The sequence below is a fragment of the Tachyglossus aculeatus genome, chromosome X2 (assembly GCF_015852505.1).
Source record: "Tachyglossus aculeatus isolate mTacAcu1 chromosome X2, mTacAcu1.pri, whole genome shotgun sequence".
Taxonomy (NCBI): Eukaryota; Metazoa; Chordata; class Mammalia; order Monotremata; family Tachyglossidae; genus Tachyglossus; species Tachyglossus aculeatus.
This window is the reverse complement of record NC_052100.1, coordinates 21,337,627-21,347,191: the sequence shown is the minus strand read 5'-3', so window position 1 is coordinate 21,347,191 and position 9,565 is coordinate 21,337,627. Positions and strand designations below refer to the sequence as shown.

Genomic DNA, 9,565 nt, shown 5'->3' with positions numbered 1-9,565 from the left:
TCTCAGAGTACATGTTGTGGCCTGAGGGACTGGGCCAGGCCAGGGGAGGGGGGAGAATGAAAAGAGTATTTTAGAAAGAGGCAGCAAGATTCAGACTAAAACACTTTCTTGGGGCAAGGAGTTGTATTCTTCCCATAAGACTGCTGTTGTGGGAACTGGTCTAACTGAGGCCTTGCCCTAGGGCTTGGGAGTTACTATGGCAAAGATACACAGAGATCTTGTCTCTTTATTTCATTCAAGTGGCCAGTGGATCAAATTAAGACTCTCCGGCTTCGCAGTCACTTGGTCTCAGGTGAGTAGGAGAGTGAGGGAATAAGGATGATGTCACGGGATCTGCAGAGATCTTCTCTTTCTCTGGTCTTATGGCAGCCTCTTCCACTGGGGCCTAAAGGGAAATGAGGGTTGAGAGAGGGGGAAAGAATTAGGCCACAAGGGAACACTTGTTCCCGAGCACATAGTACAGTGCTCTGCGCACAGTAAGTGTTCAGTAAGTAGCATTGATTGAATAACTAAAGATGCCAGTGGTTGATATGTTTGCCAATATCTGGTCTTCTGTTCTCCCCATCCTCAGTTGGTTATCATCCCTCCATTTCCCTAGCTTTGTGCTAGTCTCTTCTTTGGTCTCTGCCTCCCCTCCTATCTCTTTTTGGCCTCTCACACTTCCCAGCTCTTTCTCCTTTAGCTAGATGCACCTAGAGGCAGAGGAGAAAAAAGTAGAGGGCTTGATAGAGCAGCAATTAGTGTAGACAGCCAGGCTACGTACATGGTACAGGGGACTTGGTACTGGCAATGGCAAGAAGAAGGAGAGGATAGTTTGGGAAAGATAGACCAGGACCAGAGTCAAACCTCCTCAGACCACAGTAGACCTCAGCTGGACAACATGGTCTCTACAGAACAGGTGCTGATTTGTGTGACTCCAAGTACCTGTGCCAAGCTGCCCTACCTCTAAACTGTCCCTCACTGCCTCTGACCCTCTGCTCTGGCCCTTTTCCTCCGCTATGCTAAACTACAGCTTCTAGCTTCTTCAAAGTCCATCTAAAAAACTACCTCCTCCAGGAGTCATTTCCTCTGAATATCCCCCACCTTTCTTCATATCACATCTCCTCCATCTCAGGCCTCTTCGACGTTTCTGTGTTTATTTGCTACTGAATTGATCTAACTTGTTTTTGAATTCTTTATCTCAAACTCTGAACTCTTGTTTTTGTTTTGCTGGTTTATTTCAGTTCTTAGTCCTTTGATTATTGTTTATTTTAGGGCAGTTCCTTGGGGGCAGGGAACGTGTCTACAAATTCTATTGTACTCTCCCAACCATGCCCTGCACACCATAAGCGCTGGATAAATACCATTGAATACTTTCTCATTATGTTATAAGCTATATGAAGGCAGAGACTGAGTCTTTTTACTTCATTTTGTCCTCTCCAAGTGCCTAGTTGAATGTTCTGCACATAGTAGGCACTCAGTAAATAGTGCTGTCTATGATGATGATGTTGATGATGATCTGAGAATGGCTAGTTCTGAAAATCGCCTTCCCTAGAGACCTGTGGGAATAGGAAAGAATTTCAGTTGTGATAAGTGTGATATGGCCTGGAGAAATTGTGAGGGATTAAATGAAGGAGAAACTGAGGCTTGAGAAATGTCACTGTATGTTTAGAACAAAGCCAAGGATGAAATTAAAGCCAGTCTTCCTTCCACGCAACACTATTTTGGGTGCCAGTGGATACAAGGTAAATGAACAAAGATTGTGCTTGAGAATTGGAATTGGGAAACTGGGGGCCAGGGGAGAAAGACAAGAGAGTAGAGGTCCTGTTGCCTCTGTTTAAGCTCAGGGCAACAACAAAATAGCTCCAGAAGTTGCTGCTGCTGTGACTGAAGGAGAGTTGAGTGCATTGGGTGCAGTTGCTTAACCTCAGTGACTTGGTCTTAAAATCAGTCAAGTTGTGGGGCTGTGGTTTGAGGTATGGCTTGGGAGAGGCAGGAGCATGGGGGGGGGGGGGAGCAATGTGGTGGAGGTGGTCAGCCAGACAGTGCCCAATGTCTGATCTAGAAGTAGTTTCATCATAGGAAATGGGCAGCTGCAAGCAAAGAGCAAAGCCAAATAAACCACCTCTGCCAGCCGTTAGGAAACTCTCCTGCCCCCCACCCCAGATTTGACCGGTCTCTGAGCCTCAGCTCTTACTGCCCAGCTTCCAAGAGCTTGTCTGCATAACCACCATCTTCCCATAAATTTCGGAGAATTGGCACATGGAACAGAAAGCAAACTGTGCTTCTTGGAACTGCTCTCTCCACTTCCCTCCCCCTCCCTCAACTTGGTGCACAAGCAAAACCATGTTGTCTGCGTTACCAGCCCTCACCTTCAGCAGTTACTCTCCGATTTGGTCCCTACTCCCTCCCTCCCTCCCTCCCTTCCTCCCACTGGCCAGTGATTTAAATGTGGGTTGCCTCTTTTCAATTCAGCCACTATACCTCGGTCTGCCCCTCTACGCCAAGTCTATTTTCTACCCAACCCCAAATTCCACATTCTGACCCAGCTGCATCGTGGCTGGACCCAGAAGTCCCTCAAACATCCTCTGCCAGAACCCTACCCTGGCTGTCCCTTGCTTGCCACTGTCGCTCACCAACAGTCCCTATCCCCTCCGGGAACGTCTGCTCCCTGTTCCGATTCAAGGAATTTGGGGGAACGGTGGCCCTTGGCTACATTATGTATTTGGTTTGGGGCTCTTCTGTTCAGGAAGCCTGGCTACCCTTGTCCTATTACTTGTGAGGGTCCTTTTCAGTTCACAACTGTGCAACCCGGATGGGAGAGTCTCCGATGAGAAGCCTGCTGGGCTCTATACAACAGATACACCTCCAGAACAATCTTCTCCACTAGACTTGCTTGAATAAATGGAAGGGCAAGGTTGGGAGACATTCTCCCCAGCTATTGGTTGGGAAACTAAGGACCAGGGAGGTTGAGTGGCAGCAGAGCCCAAACTAGGACACAGGTTTCCTGATGCCTCTTTCTCTTGAGGGACAGATTGAGCAACAATCAGAAGGGGAAGAAAGAGAAAGAAGAAAGGGATGGGACAGGAGCAGAGGGAGGGGAAATAGCAGTGTCTGCCTAGGGTGTCCAAGCTCGAGGGTAAAGGCCCTTTGTCCTGGAACCAGCTAGAGGCAGAGTAAGGAAAACTCCCCAGTGACCACAACTCCCTGACCTACACACCTTGTACTCAAGATTCTGGTTGACCCGAAGGGGCAGGAGCCCTGCAGAAAAGGCGACCCTTGGTTACAAGCTTATAGCCTCCTGATGTCACTACAGTGCGTGGGTGGCAGGAAGTAAACAGAGGGTGGGGCTGAACCACCTTCCCCTCCCCCACTCCCACAAATAACAGAAGGCTGCAACTGCTTATTACATAGAATCTCCAGAGAACTTTCTAAGAAACCTAGGGCGATTTGTCCCGAGTGTGTTTGTGGCTCAGGTTGTGTGAGCTGGCAACTGGCATGGGGGACCAGTCAGTCAGTCAGTCAATCGTATTTATTGAGAGCTTACTGTGTGCAGAGAACTGTACTAAGCACTTAGGAGAGTACAGTATAACAATGTAACAGACACGTTCCCCGCCCACAAAGAGCTTGCAGTCCAGAGGGGGAGACAGACATCAATATAAATAAATAAATTACAGAAGGGATGGCCTGGGTGAGGCAGGAACGGAGTCTAATTCTCAACTGTGTGTTCCCTCCCAGTATGGAGTACAGTGCTCTGCATACAGTAAGTGCATAATACCTACTCTTTCTATTAGACAGGAATAAGTGAGGTTTGGGCAAGGAAGGATTCTTTAGCTTATTCCTTGATAGCCAGCTTTAAGTTGTGAGTCCTATCTTTCTGGACCTGTTTACCTTCTGAAAAAAAGTTTGGTCAACCAGCATCTGACAGATGCCAGCATGTCTCCCTCTATGTTTTCAACCCTGGTACATTGTTGCCATGAAAATCTGCTGCAAACTCTGTTCCTGTGGATCTTGCTTTGCCAGCCACACCAATGTCCTCAAACTGAAATCTCTGGATTTCATCTCACTGTCTCTTCTCCCACTCTCTCCACAGCTGATGGGGCCCACCGGAAGATGTCAGTTTTTTACCCAACCCTCAACCCCACAACTTCCTCTCCATCTTTGCTCCCCACCACCTGCTTTTCACCTCCCCCCACCTGGCAGGGAAATATTCTCCCCCAGCCTCATGGCTGGGCTCCTCCAGCAATCACCAGAGCAGGAGTCTGAGTCATGGCTGGGCCCATATCCTTCCTGCTTCCTGCCTGGTGGCAGTTTAACCACCGGTTTGGCTGAGCCTGCAGGTGCTCTCACCCACCCAGGGAACTAGAAGCTTGGGAAGGGCTCCATGCCAAGTCACCCAAGCAAAGTGACACCCCCCCAGCCTTTGGGAACCTGAGAGGAGATAGGGTACTTGCCTTTTCCCATTTCCGGGGTCTCCCTCTTGGCTTCTTCTTAGCCAAAGTTTCAACCTGCAGCTGAAAAAGAGTCAACCTGCCTTAACGGGCAGTACCATATCCTCCACCAAAATCGAGAGGTACTTTTCTGTGGGAGCTAACCATTCCTCTGGCCCTCCCATCTCCACTGCATTCTTGCCTCTATTCCTCCCTTTTCAGCCAAGCGTTCAGCCTGGGAGAGGATTCCCTGATGGAGATCGTCAGCATTCACCAGCCCAGGATCTCTCCCAAATCAAATTAAGCCCTGTTTGTAGTCAGAAGGGGTTTGGGAGAAGAGCTCAACCTTGATTTGCTCAGGGTATGTGGGGCTTACAGTTGTGCCAAACATCAACCCAGTCCATTGATATTTCTGCTCATGCTCTTTTAACCATTGCTTTATCAATATATGCCAGCATGTATTCCCCTTTAGACTGGAAAATTCTGAAGGACATGAATCATATCATACTTTATTTGCACCTATCCTGAATGTCTAGCACAGTGCTCTGCACAATGAACAACCAGCATTCAGTAAGTATCATTGATAATGATGGTGGGCCAAATGCCAAAGGCCAGACATGAGTAGCCACCCAGGCCCAACAAGACATTGGGCTGATCAAGTGCCAAAGGTGACTCTAAAATGTTGCCAAATAATAATGTCTCTTACCATGGATCCAGAGGTATTGATGGTTTTGCTTCCTTTGGGTCTGCCTCGTGGTCTCTTTTCAGGTAAGGGGCCAATCCGTGCCTGCTCAGAAGCGGGAAGAAACATTTCTTGTAGGAACCAAACTGAGAGAGACTGACCCAGCTGTCTCTGCCCCCCTAGCCCAGTGCCAAGTACCCTATACCCACCCAGCGATTTAGCAAAATCCCCTCAAATTTCCTTTTTGTATTACCTATCCCAACCCCTTTACCAGGCACACATTCCAAATGGCACCAGATCTGAGGCCCCGTGACTTTTCTTCCCCAACTTTCCCCAAAGTAATAAGAATAAGGGCAACCATCAGTTGTCCGTCCACCTTCGCATCGGGTGGAGGCTCCTTACCATCGACTTGGGAGCACTCGATCAGCACTCCCTCTCCTGCCTTGCCTCGCTAATCTGCTAAAGCCCAGCCCACATGCTTCGCTCCTCTTGCGCCGGCTTAATCACTGTACCTTGACCTCTCTGTTTCATCGCCAACCCCTTGCCCACTTCCTCCCTCTGGCCTGGAACTCCCTCCCCCTTTATATTCAACAGACCATCACTCTTTCCATCTTCAAAGTCCTTCTAAAATCACATCTCTCCTAAGATACCTTCCTTGACTAAGCCCTCATTTTCCCTCTTCACTCTCCCTTCTGTCTTGCCTATGCACTCAGGTCCATACTCCTTAAGTACTTTGATCCTCATTTCACCCTCAGCCCCACAGCACTTATGCCCATATCCTCATAAATTGCCATTTTCCCTATCTGTAATTGATTTAAATGCCTGTCTCCCTTTCTAGATTGTAAGCTCTTTGTGGGCAGGGATCGTGTCTACCAGCTCTATTGCATTATACTCCCCTAACTGCTTAGTACAGTGCTATGTGCACAGTAAGCAATAAGTCCCATTGTTTGACTGTTAGATGCTTAGACTGTGCCAAGCACTGTAGTAAATGCTGGGATAGAAACAAAATAAGCAGGTCAGACATAATCCCTGTCTTTCATCAGGCTCACAGTCTAAGTAGGAGGGAGAACAAGTATTTAATCCCCATTTTACAGATGAAGAAACTGAGGCCCAAAGAGGTTAAGTGACTTCTCCTAGGTCACACAACAGACAAGAGGCAGAGCCAGAATTAGAACCCAGGTCCTCTGACTCCCAGGCCTGTGCTCTGTCTATTAGGTCCGCCCAGCTTCCCCACATTTTAGGCTCTATTTTAGTCCACCCTTCTGCTTAACTTTAGTCCAGATAATTCACAGACTTCACTTCTCCAAGGTCCAACACCAGGCAGGGGTCACAAGATGTTTCAATTAAACTCAATTGATACTTATTAAGCACCCCATGGGCATGGCACTGTACAAGGAACCACTGTACCAGTCTCCTTCCATAATGACCAAGTTTTGAGTTCAGTTCTTCAATGGGAATACCAAACTGTGGAGTTCTAGAGAAATGGCTAACACATGGATGACTATAGGTTCATTGCACTATCTGTGAAAGCTCCTAGCTGGAGAAGCTCAGGGAAATTCATTAGTGAATGCAAAATGGACTTCAACTATCCAGCTCCTGATCAGGACAAAATCTAGACTGTAGATTAGAGATCCTGACAGCAAGTTTCCCTGGCCTCTTCCCCAGTACCCCCAGCCCTGCTGTCTCAGGAAAATGCAAACATTCCTGGAATACTCAGTATTCAGTTCTCCAATGGGGTAGGGAGAGTGGGAAGGTAAGAGTAAATGTGTAAGCAGAGGAGCCTGAACTGAGCCAGGGGGTTTCCTCATACTGACCTCAGCAGCAACGAAGGGAACACTGTATTCTGCCTTTGTTTCCCTCCAAACCCACTTCAGGGGCACCCTCTTTCTTCTTTTGAGATACCTCTGAAATCCCTAAGTGATCACAACCTCCTCCTCACCTGTCTTCTCTCCCACACACCCTCTCCCTGCAAAACTGTTCTGTTCCCACACAGAGGCCTCTGATTTCTTGATTCTTTCTACTTATCCCAGGCCAGTATGCCCCATTTGGTCTCTATACCCAACCTACCTTCTCTTGATGCACAAATCCATGCACTCAACTCCTCCCTTGCAACCCTGTCCCTCCATCAGTCTCATGCCAACCACAGCCATGGAGCAGTTCCACAGGACACTTCCTCCACTCTTGTGTTCAAGTTGCTAGAAACTCAGCCTACTTCATCCATCTTAAGTTCATCCTCACCTTCTTCAGCTCTGCCCTCTCCTTTGCTTACCAGCACAACTTCTCCATTTTGGCTCTCCTGCCCATTGCCGTGCCAGCTGTTTCTAACTTTTAACTCCCTCCTTAAACCCCTAATGCCCCCACAAACACTGCTATTTTTCCCCCATCCTAAAAATATTCTTCCTGCTGCACCCTCTAGCTATCACCAAATCTCTTTCCTACCATTCCTACCTAAACTCTTTGAACAAGTTGTTTACACCCACTTCCTCCCCTTCAACTCCCTCCTGGGCCCCCTGAAATCTGGCTTCCTCCCTCTTCACTCCTCTGAATCTTCTCTCTCTGAGATCACCAGTGACTGCCTCTTTGCCAAATCTAACAGTCACTGAACAAATTTTTAGGAAAATGAGGAGGACAGCAGAGTAAAGTGTGGACTGGAGCAGGGAGAGGTTGGAAGCAGGGAGGTCAGAAAGGAGGCTGATCCAGTAGTCAAGGCAGGATATGATAAATGCTTGGACCAGCTTGGTAGCAGTTTGGTTGGGGAGAAAGGGACAAATTCTGGAGATGTTGGGAGATAGAACTGGCAGGATTTAGTGACTGTGACAGGATTTAGTGATTTAGTCACTGTGCAGGTTGAAGGAAAGAGGAGAGTCAAAGATAATGCCAAGGTTCCCAGACTGTGAGGCAGGGAAGATGGTGGTGGTGTGAAAAGTGATGGGAAAATCAGGGGTAGGAGAGGGTTTGGGAAGGAAGATGCTCCTTTCTGCTCTTTCCAACCCAGCATGGCCTTGAGGAAAGACTATGACCCTGGAGCCAGAGAACCTAGGTTCTAATCCCAGCTCCGCCACTTACCTGTTGTGTGACCTTAGGCAAGTCATTTAACTTCTCTAGGCCTCAGTTCCCTCATCTGCAGAATGTTCTCCCTCCTACCCAGACTGTGAGCCCTAGGTGGGACCTGATTTTCTTGTTTTTACCCCAGTTGCTTAGTACAGTGCTTGGTGCATAGTAAGCACTTAACAAATATCACAATTATTATTAACCCCCAACATGAAAATCACCAAGAGTATGTGAGACGGTGGGAGTGGGAGACTGACAGTGGAGGGTGGGAATGTGAGACAGAAGTGGTCCACCCAGCCAGGCCATGGAGTTCCTTTAGGGGGTCCCAGGACTCACCTCCTTTTTCTTGGGTGGTCTTCCACGTCTTCTCTTTGGAGGTTCAGAAGGCAAAGCAGCTTCTAGACTCTCAGGCTTTCTATTGTGGTTCCCATCCATATTTTCCTGTGGACAGCGATTTCTGATATTTCTCTCAACAGAAGAAGCTGTTTTCTCCATGGACAAAAGGAACACAGACACCAGGCCTGGTGTTCTCTTTCCTCTCCACAGTTCCTTTGTGGATTAGCACCTGCAATGATCAAAAGGAAAAGAGGAACTTGGGCTATGCCAGCTATGGACCAGAGCCCTGAAGGTGTGTGAAGGTATGGGTCTGCAGATTCACACAGATTTGTGAATGCATTGGAGTGTATGGTGCACCAGTGAAGTGTGTGGGTGTGCTTGAATGCAAATGAGATCATTGAAATGGCTCAGGATGTGTATGTGCAAACACACATTTCATGTGCACATAAAATGACACGGGATGAAGTGTATTTTTAATGAGAGATTGAGTGGTCCTGAAGATGGCGCTCCAGCTTTAAAATCAATCAAAAGTATTTTTTGAGTATCTATGGTAAGCACTGAACTAAATTCTTGTTAGAACAAAATAGAGAAAAAAGGAGTTTAGAGTCCAACGGGGGAGACAGATGCAGAGTTGTTTATGGCTGGGAGGAAAAGAGCTGCAACAGGTTGTAATAAGAGATTGGGAAGATGGATAAATGACTCAATTAAGGCTTAAATCTTAGAGAAAGTAAATCACTCTGAACAGAAGTGCTATGTGTGGCTGGGAGAATGTAAGTGCTGAAATGGTAGTTGGGAGGATATGACCAGGGGAGAAAAAAATTTAAAAAATCAGAAGTAGTAGTAGTAGCAGTAATAGTATTTATTAAGTCCTTGCTGTGGGCTGAGCACTGTGCTAAGTGCTGGGAGAGAAAACACAGGTGGAAAAAGGCAGAGACCCTATTTGTAAGCTCATTATGGGCAGGGAATGTGTCTGCTAATTCTGCTGTATTGTACTCTCCCAAGATCTTAGTGCAGTGCTCTGCACACAGTGAGCACTCAATAAACACCATTGATTGACTGATTGCCAAGCACTGTGCCAACACTGGGG

General features: G+C 47.5%; 1 protein-coding gene across 1 annotated transcript; it reads right to left on the bottom strand.

The window, feature by feature from the left end:
* Nucleotides 1-238: 238 nt before the first annotated feature.
* On the bottom strand, nucleotides 239-8,648 carry LOC119949696 (high mobility group protein HMGI-C-like). Its single transcript, XM_038771609.1, has 4 exons — nucleotides 8,479-8,648; nucleotides 5,116-5,196; nucleotides 4,434-4,493; nucleotides 239-385 (listed from the first exon to the last, which is right to left on the bottom strand). Exons 1-4 carry the CDS (start codon nucleotides 8,635-8,637, stop codon nucleotides 257-259), a joined length of 429 nt encoding a protein of 142 aa, XP_038627537.1. The 5' UTR covers nucleotides 8,638-8,648; the 3' UTR covers nucleotides 239-256.
* Between the last annotated feature and the right edge of the window lie 917 nt (nucleotides 8,649-9,565).

Bases quoted from the DNA above. Each gene is read 5' to 3' on its own strand.
- LOC119949696 (XM_038771609.1), bottom strand. From the start codon at position 8,637: ATGGAGAAAACAGCTTCTTCTGTTGAGAGAAATATCAGAAATCGCTGT. The intron at 5,197-8,478 runs GTGAGTCCTGGG...GCTTCTGAGCAG, and splicing joins GACCACCCAAGAAAAAGGAG to GCACGGATTGGCCCCTTACC. The intron at 386-4,433 runs GCAAGTACCCTA...ATTTCCCTTTAG, and splicing joins GACCCCGGAAATGGGAAAAG to GCCCCAGTGGAAGAGGCTGC.